Source organism: Cynara cardunculus (assembly GCF_001531365.2).
Source record: "Cynara cardunculus var. scolymus isolate 2C chromosome LG 15, CcrdV1, whole genome shotgun sequence".
NCBI classification, from domain to species: Eukaryota; Viridiplantae; Streptophyta; class Magnoliopsida; order Asterales; family Asteraceae; genus Cynara; species Cynara cardunculus.
The window spans coordinates 13,760,529-13,770,422 of NC_037542.1; the positions used below are offsets into that span (position 1 = coordinate 13,760,529).

Sequence of the window (9,894 nt, forward strand, 5' to 3'; positions counted from 1 at the left end):
TCAAAACACCTTCAAAAATTACATTTAATTATAATAATTTTCTATTTTGAATTTCTTTAAGATTAATTATATTATTGGGAAAAAAATATTAAATAATATTTCTCTCTCTTTAAAGAAAATTGCATTAAAATGAATAAACTTTCACTTGATTACTATTTTGGGAAACTAATTTTTAAAATCGTCATTTAAGGGTCTCTATCAGATTTTTTGTTTATTTAAGGGTTTAGTTGACCTGTTAATGCTGACATCATCCATATCTTTTGCCAACTAAGATCTTCCACGTCATTTAAGGGTCGTTTATGTAATGATGTTCTGTAAGATTTTATTGATTATTTTTCAAACTACAGTTATTTATTTCAGTTTTCAGTATTGTAGTTAAATTATGTACGGAAAAATCTTTTAAAACAGATATTTCCATGGTCTATTTATAAAATTGAGTTGTTCGTGTAAAGTCGTGAACTTTTATGGACTTGTATGAAATATCGAGTACAGATTTCCACACTTGCTTCAGGACTAGAGATGTCATATGTTGATATATATTTTTTCTTGTAGTTACTATTTATTCCAACAACAATTTTCAAGTACCGATGTCCATATGTTTTTTACTTTGACTTCAATGTCGTCAAATATCAATTTTTTGTCGTTTCTACAACGACGGTCTGACAGGTTCACACAATAATTTTTAAAGTACGGACTTTTAATTCCAGTTATTCTCTAACAGATTTTCAACTCTAGCTATAGAAAAATCTAAATCTTGTTTTCAAATGTGTAATGTGATATTTTTGCTTTAGAAAAAAAATTCAAGAAAACCCAATGATTTTATTAAGGGGGTGTTTGGGATTGCTTATTTGAAACAACTTATGATTTTCTACAAAAATACTTATTAACTGATTACAAGTTAAAAAAGTTTAACTTATTCAAAAACTTCTTATTATTGGTTTGATATCGGTATAAGTTGTTTATCCAAACACTCAAAATTGCTTATTACCGGTGTCATACCGGAATAAGTCAATAAGTTGTTTTTATAAGCAATCCCAAACACCCCCTAAGGCTTTTATTTTAATAATTTACACTTGTTTGTCAGTAATAACGATGAAAATCACTTGGGTATATTTAGAGATATTGGTAAATGATTTAGTTATTCATAAGGAACAGTAAGATGTTCATAACAAATGCAAAACTGTATATTCATCGTTAAGGATTAAAGTATTCTTCTATGTTCTCTTTTAAAATAGGTTTCTAGGAAAGCGGGGTAGGAGTTTAGAATAAGGGGTCTAAACCATTTTGAAAAATTGCGTCAATCGTTCAACTCAGATGATTTATTTTCCATATTGTGTTTGAATTGATTTTTATGTTTTTAAATTGTTTCGTATTTACATTTCAATAATGTAATAAGTCGACAATAATTTTAAAAAACAGTAATAACCAGCCTTTTTCACCTGATAAACACTAACAGTTTATTAGTATATAATATTTATATACAACTAAGTAGCACACACACTCCTCGTATTTGGTAAGGATTGAACTCTTGACTTTCTGAGAGGTTGAGCTCTATTGTAACCCGAATAACGCTGAGCCAATGATCCATTAGTCCGATTCTTATCGGGTAAGTGGTGCTGAATTGAAAAATAATGTTATTTCTCACACTTTATTCCACCCCAAACTATAAATTCATGTAATTATCTTGTTATAATAAAAAAATTAGGAGTCAGAATACTAAAAATCATGAAAGTAGAGACAGACTCAAGAATTTTTTCAAACGGTAGCACCGTTTGACTATAAGAAAGATATGTACGGATTTTTTTTTCTTCAAATGATGACACCATTTGACTATATAAAAACAAATGTACATAACTTTTTTCAAATGATAACATTATTTGACTAAGAAAGTGACACTAACGAAATTCGAACTTGAATATGGGGTGGAATAAAGCTTTGCAAACCAACTCTACCAAATAAACATTGTTCTCATTGTATTTTAAAATACATACAGTTGCACACAACAAATTAATACGACTGCACATTTCACGAACCTAAAACTTTTTAACCTCGAAGGAATAATACGGTTATACGTGCCACTGTATACTCTCCCTCAATGCATGAAAGATGTGAGAAACAAAGGTTTGTATGCAAACTTTTGAAAAAATCTATTTGAAGATTCATATACGAACAAATATCACAAAATTATTCATATGAGTTCACATATCAAATTCATATATGAATTTGACTTTTAAATCCGAAACAAAGCAACAATCACAATAATTAAAAGTATAATTAGTTTAAAACAGGAACGAGACTTAATAACGAGTAGCAGCCACCAAGACCAAATTTGTAAATTTACTATAACACTGTACATAATTAAAAAAAATGCAGTTTTAAATATACATATTATATTTTTTTATTAATCAAATGACATGTTTATTTTTATTTAATTTTTTAATTTTTTAATTTTTAACAAATAATTTTTTGGAAAAAAGATATTTTATTTGTCGATGGGATAAGTCCAAAACGTATTTTGACCTTTCGTACCCTCATTTATGTGGACAGATACGTCAGCCGACAAACTTGGAGGTCGGCAACTGTCGGCCGGTGACCGGGGAGTTGAAAGCGGGAAAATCCCTCTCATTTTTCTCTTTTAACGATAGAAATACATGTGGTCTCTCTCTCTCTCTCTCTCTCTCTCTCTCTCTCTCTCTCCCCTTCCAATCATCCTTTTAACTAATACTACTTAATTATTCAGATCGATTTCTTCATGTTTGATTCCCATTTTCCTATTATTAAAGCATTTTGGACCCAGATCGTTCTTTTCTCTACATCCATACCCTCTCAATTCTGTTTCTGTTAAGATTTGGGGGTAATTTGGAACGGTTTCATTGGTTTTTTTTTTCTTCCGAAAAGTGGGGTGATATGCGTGGCATTTGTATATGAGGAACCCTAAAATGATTAACGTCTTCCTTCATGTTCCTTTGATGAAGCCTCATTGGATGATTCTGTTTTTTCCTGGTTAGATTACAGGTAATCACTCACTTATCTTATCGCTGCTACTACCGTATAGTTCATTCGGTAATCACGGAGTTATCCCCTTCTTCATGATTCCAGTTTTATTCTACTGTTGGAAATTAATCAATTATGGTGTCAATTTTGATTTATTTTGTGTAATTTATTGATCAAATGTTTGGGGTTTTCATATAGAAATGAACAGAATGTGTTAAATGTAATCGTGTTCATAATTTTTGAATTGTTTGATGAGGTCTCTCTGTTCTTAATCACTGGTTCGATTAAGTCAATGAGCTACAAGCATTGTAATTCCAGTTGAATTCTAATGATTTCAGGTTATTGGTGAAACTTATAACTTTCTGCTGGTTGATGTAATCATGGACCATTCAGAGATAGAAGAGAAATTGTTTGCACTTGGCGAACCAAAGGTATTTGGTGCTACCCACCTCAAATGAAGAATGAAAAAGAAATCCATCTTGATATTTCAACATTTTGTTTATTGTCAAGATTTTTAAGTTGCAATTACCATGGTAGTTGGTACCCATTGTAAATTGAAGATAGTGACTTGGGTCCACACTCTTATTTCTCGATATTGAAGGGTATCTTAGACCTTTATAATTGTTGCGGATTATCAAACAAAAACAAATACCAACTCGGCTTATCTTTTGAGCTTATTGAAAAAGCCTCGTTTGCCAAACATAGCCCTCTAATATGGTTGTGTATAAGGATGCCGTGAATGAGATGAAGGAAATGATACAGATGGGTAGAGCGGTTGGTTTCACTTTTACTTGAACAAATAAATCCCAATTGTAAATGGATGAGTTGCAAAATTTTAACATGGACTTCTTATCTTTAAAGGCAAAAACTTGCTTGATTATGAGTTATGATTCAATACGTATCAACGATATTTGTAGTGTTTGGCTCAAATTAGACCTTTATATAGCTTGATGTTTACCAGTCTCTACTGCCCTTGAAGCTTCTTGTATATCTGTGCTAATTGATCTCAATGTTAATTGTAGTTACATGGAGGAATGTGCTCAACACTCTCTTCCATCTACATCAAAGTGTTGAGTATTTTTCCGGACCTTGAAGCAGCTCGGCCTCGGAGCACTTCAGGAATTCAGGCATTATGTTCATTGCATATAGCGTTGGAGAAGACAAGGAATCTTCTTCAACATTGTGCGGAATGTAGTAAACTTTATCTGGTAAAAATCTCTCTCCGTCTTTATTTCTTTCAAGACTGTTTTTTTTTTACTTTGTTTGATGAACATGTTCATATAATTGATACATACGACTTCATTAAGCGTAAAAAAAAATATCTTACAAATATGAATCTTTTGCAGGCCATAACTGGAGACTCGATCGTTCTAAAATTTGAGAAGGCAAGATCTGCTCTGCAAGATAGTCTTAAGCGGGTTGAAGATATCGTCCCACAAACAATAGGTGCTCAGGTAATACAAACAACTCCCTTTTAAGACAACAATATATATGATTATTGAGGGTTATTCATCATGAATAATACATGAATAGTTGGTTTCTGGGTTTTCAATGTTTTTGTGGTTCTCATTTGAACTTTCCCCAAGTTGCATATATATAATTAAAGATAATAACTGTAACTTCTCATGTTCCAGATTTGTGTTATTTCTGGTGAACTTGAAGGAATAGAGTTTTCTGTTGATCCATTAGAGAAGCAAGTAGGTGATGAGATAATCGGATTGCTGCAAGAAGGGAGAAATTTCAACAGCAGCTGTGACGTTAACGAGTTAGAAACCTTCCACCAGGCTGCATCTAGACTCGGTATCACTTCTTCAAGGGGAGCTCTTCGTGAGAGAAGGTCTCTCAAGAAACTCATAGAAAAAGCTAGGATCGAGGATGACAAAAGGAAAGAATCCATTGTGGCTTATCTCTTGCATCTCATGAGAAAATACTCAAAATTATTTAGAAGCGATTTCTCAGATGACAATGATTCACAGGGTGGGTCGACCCCTTCTTCACCCACACTCCGCGGATCTTTTGAAGGTGGGACCCATGGTTTTGAACGGCAGCTCTCGAAATTGAGTTCTTTTAACTTCAAACCGAACTTCAGGAGATCTGGGCAGATGTCAATGCCACCTGAAGAACTAAGGTGCCCGATATCATTGCAACTGATGTATGATCCGGTCATCATTGCCTCCGGGCAGACATACGAGAGGATTTGCATTGAGAAATGGTTCAGTAGCGGGCATAACACCTGCCCGAAGACACAGCAGCAGTTGGCTCATCTTTGTTTGACTCCTAATTACTGTGTGAAGGGTCTAGTTGCTAGTTGGTGTGAACAGAATGGTGTTTTGGTTCCGGAAGGGCCACCTGATTCCCTCGACCTCAACTACTGGAACCTATCTTTGTCCGAGACCGAGCTGACAAATTCAAGATTGGCTGAAAGTATCGGATCCAGCAAGTTCGAGAGAGAAGGAGATGAACTTGAGGTTGTGCCTGAGCATGAAGGCAAGGTCTTTGAAAGATACGAGGATTTCTTGACCATTTTGGACATGGGAGATGAGACGAGAAAGCTTAGAGTCATTGAGCAGATACGGCATTTGTCAAAGGATGACGAAGAGGCTCGGATCCTTATGGGTGCTAGTGGTTTTGTTGAAGCATTGCTACAGTTCTTCGAGGCTACGGTGCGTGAAAGAAACGCTGCTGCTCAGGAATGTGCAGCCATGGCGCTTTTCAACCTCTCTGTTAATAACAACAGGTATGTTACGGTCATGTTATCTTAGTATACTACCATGTAGTATGTACTAGTTAAAGTCTTTGATTAACTGGTGAGCCATCGTGATATTTTTTTTCCAGGAACAAAGAGACGATGTTAGCAGCCGGAGTACTTCCTTTGCTAGAGGAAATGATCATAAACTCGAGTTCTCCGGGAGCAGTGGCGGCTCTGTGCCTGAACCTTTCCTGTTTAGAAGAAGCGAAACCCGTCATTGGTTCAAGCGAGGCCGTTCCTTTCTTGATCCAGGTTCTCGAGAATGGGGAGGATTCCGAATCTAAATCCGATGCTCTTCATGCTCTCTACCATCTTTCAACTTGTCATTCTAACATCCCCAGGCTCGTGTCATTAGGCATCCTCAACACCCTTCAGCATCTGATTGACGATAACACGTGGATCGAAAACGTGATTGCGGTCTTGACCAACATGGCTAACTCAGCCAAAGACGAGATCGTATCGACTAACGGTTTGGTTAGTGGGCTTTCGATGGTTCTTGATCTCGGCGAGCCTATGGTGCAAGAGCAAGCTGCAGCTTGCCTGCTGATTTTATGCACCGGAAATGAGAAGTGCATCCAGATGGTTCTTCAAGAAGGATCGATACCTTCTTTAGTGTCTATTTCAGCTGATGGGACGGTTAGAGGGAAACAAAAGGCGGAGAAACTATTGATGCTTTTTAGGGAGCATCGGCAGCGTGAGCCACCGGTGGATCACACACAGCAGTGCAATATCGGCGAGATAGGTGTGGGCCTGGTTGATGTGGACCGGAAGGCTTTAACCAAGCATGGGTCCAGGAGAAAGATGGGGAGAGCTTGGAGTTCTTTGTGGAAAAGCAAGAGTTTCTTGGTGCACCAGTGTTGAACCATGGTTGGATGGCTTGGTGCACCATACGATTGGGACTCGGACCTGTTGTATAAGTTTATTGGTTGTCGCAGGACTTGGTCCCATATGGTTCTGACTTGTAAATTCGTTTAATCTAATTTCCTGTCTTATAGGAAATAGCATCTTTTGTTTTTTGTTTCAGATAAAGGTAAAATTTGCCTACATCTTATCTCAACGCTGCATTGGATATATTGAGTTTGTAGAAATATGAGAAAGTAACCGATAGCTTGGTAGCTAGGGTTTTATTATGATATATGTGTGTTTACAAGAGAAACATAAAGCCTATATATAGACTAGGAAAATAGGGTTTTTAAGCCCAACAAGAGAAAAAGCCCAATAGGCTAAAACCCATTTATGCTAACATCCCCCCTCAAACTCACAATGCGACAGCAATAAGCATTGAGAGTTTGTCTAACAAGAAACGAAATCTGGAGGCTGACTGAGCCTTGGTGAACATGTCGGCAATCTGCAAAGTGGAAGGAACAAAAGGTAGCGAGATAGTTCCGAGCTGATAATGATGTCGAGTAAAGTGACAATCAATCTCGATATGCTTTGTCCGTTCATGAAAAACAGAGTTCTTTGCAATCTGYAGCGCACTCTTATTATCMCAATGTAGAGGAGTRGGCTGAGAAATAACAACACCCATGTCTTCAAGAAGCCAACGTAACCAAACAATCTCACAAGTAGTCACCRCCATAGCACGATACTCAGCCTCAGTGGAGGATCGAGAGCAAACATCCTGTTTCTTACTTTTCCACGAGATAAGAGAATCTCCAAGAAAAATGCAGAAACCAGTGGTGGATTTGCGATCATAAATATCGCTATCCCAATCAGCATCACTATAGGCACGCAGCTCAAAAGAAGTCGTCGATGGGAGCAAGAGCCACTGAAACTGAGTGCCTCGAAGATATCTCAAAATACGAAGTACAGCACCCCAGTGAACCGTAGTAGGAGCAGTGACAAACTGGCTAACCACATGAACGGCATGAGCAATATCCGGACGAGTGATAGTCAGATAAACTAAACTCCCCACAATAGTACGATACAGGCTCAGATCTGGCAAAGGAACACCATCGGTCGGAGTATAACGAGCATTGGTTTCAAGAGGCGTATCAACAGTACGATTGTCAGAGAGACGTGCTCGCGTAAAMAAATCGGATATATACTTCGTCTGTGAAAGAAGATAACCTTTTTTGGACTGAGCAACCTCAATTCCTAAAAAGTAACGAAGCATTCCCAAGTCTTTCATAGCAAAACGGTGAGCCAACTCTCGTTTCAGAGCCTTTATCCCAACATGGTCATCACCAGTGATAATCATGTCATCAACATACAAAGACAAGAGAATTCGCCCTGCATCAGTACATCTAACAAACAATGCCAAATCATGGTGACTCGGAGTAAAACCAAGAGAAGTAACCACTGTAGAGAATTTCTCAAACCAAGCTCGAGGGGCTTGTTTGAGACCATATAAGGCTTTCCGAAGACGACAAACTTCACCTGGCTGAAAGTCAATCCCTGGAGGGGGAGTCATGTAGACCTCCTCATGAAGATCACCATTCAAGAACGCATTCTTGACATCCATCTGAGAAATCGTCCACTGTCGAATAGAGGCAACGACAATCAAGGTACGAACAGTAGTCATTTTTGCAACCGGTGCAAATGTCTCCTCATAATCCATGCCATACTGTTGCGAGTACCCTTTTGCAACGAGTCTCGCCTTGTAACGCTCAATAGACCCATCTGCTTTGGTCTTGATTTTGTACACCCAACGACAACCAACCGTGTGCTTTCCCTGTGGGAGGGGCACTAAATCCCAAGTATGAGTCTGGTGAAGAGCAGTCAGTTCCTCAGCCATAGCATTCTGCCAATGGGGATCGGAAACTGCCTCTCTATAGGACGTGGGCTCAGATAAACGATGTATATTGGAAACAAAAGAAGCAAATGCAGGTGAGTAAGAAGAATAAGCGAAATCAKGAAGTTTGGTGGACTTACAAGTTCGAGAGGACTTACGAGGAGGAGGCACRGTCGTAGTTTCATCTGGTAAGGGAGCGGTYGTAGGTGTTGGGGGGGCTGGATCCGTCGAAGGCTCATGATTATCGGTGTTGATAGTTGTATCATTAGTGTCATCATCGGTGTCAAGACTAAAAGGATCAATATTGCGAAGATCTGACTGGGTAACACTAGGAGTTTGAGCAGGAATAGAAAAGAAGGGAATGTGCTCTAGAAAAGTAACATGACGCGAGACATAGAGCTTTTGACTTGTCGGATCATAACAACGATATCCTTTTTGTCCTGTACCATACCCTAAAAATACACATAAGGAGAATCGAGGGGACAACTTGGTCCTCTCAACATGTGGACGAAGGACAAAACAAATACAACCAAAGACACGAAGAGAAGAGTAATATGGTGGGTGTCCATAAAGAGTTTCAAAAGGTGACTTGCCTGAATTTTGCTTGGTCGGAATTCAATTAATTACATGGGTAGCGGTTAGAAGAGCTTCCCCCCAGAAAACACTAGGAACCTCAGAGGACAATAACAGAGAGCGAGCGGTTTCAACCAAATGTCGATGCTTCCGTTCGGCGATACCATTTTGTTGCGGTGTGTCGGTACATGATGACTGGTGTATGGTACCATCAGAGGCAAGCAACTTAGTGAAATCATTAGAAGTGTMTTCACCACYTAAGTCACAYCGAAAACACTTAATGACAGCGGAATGTTGAGTTTTTACAAGGGCTCGAAAATTACTAAAAATAGAAAAGAATTCAGATCTTCGTTTCATAAGATAAACCCAAGTGTAACGAGTGTAATCATCTATAAAAGAAACATAGTAAGAGGAGCCTCCCTTTGAAGCAACAGGAGAGGGACCCCAYACATCAGAATGTATAAGATTAAAAGGAGCAGAAGAAAAAGAAACACTTCTAGTAAAAGGTAAAGCTGAAAATTTTGCAAGTTTACATCCACTACAATCTGAAATGTCATGACTACTTAAACGACCCAAAACACCAGTGGATGCTAAAAATTGTAAACGAGGASTTGATATGTGACCCAAACGCGAATGCCAAAGATAAAAATCAGAAGACGAATGACTCAAACGAAAAGAGGATAGATCAACACTGCAAGCTACCACACCGGATAGATTGAGTTCTTCAACGACATAAAGCTCCCTAAGCCTACAGCAGATCCCAATCACCTTCTGAAACTGCGAGTCAAAAACATAACAAACAGTGTAAGAGAAGAAAACCCAATAGCCAGATTTACATAACTGA

General features: G+C 38.0%; 1 protein-coding gene across 1 annotated transcript; it reads left to right on the plus strand.

Annotated features, from left to right (window-relative positions):
• The first annotated feature begins 2,665 nt into the window (after positions 1-2,665).
• LOC112527911 (U-box domain-containing protein 45-like) lies at positions 2,666-6,787 on the plus strand. Its single transcript, XM_025138764.1, has 6 exons — positions 2,666-3,015; positions 3,333-3,425; positions 4,017-4,202; positions 4,341-4,448; positions 4,629-5,731; positions 5,830-6,787. Exons 2-6 carry the CDS (start codon positions 3,375-3,377, stop codon positions 6,602-6,604), a joined length of 2,223 nt encoding a protein of 740 aa, XP_024994532.1. The 5' UTR covers positions 2,666-3,015; positions 3,333-3,374; the 3' UTR covers positions 6,605-6,787.
• The last annotated feature ends 3,107 nt before the right edge of the window (positions 6,788-9,894 follow it).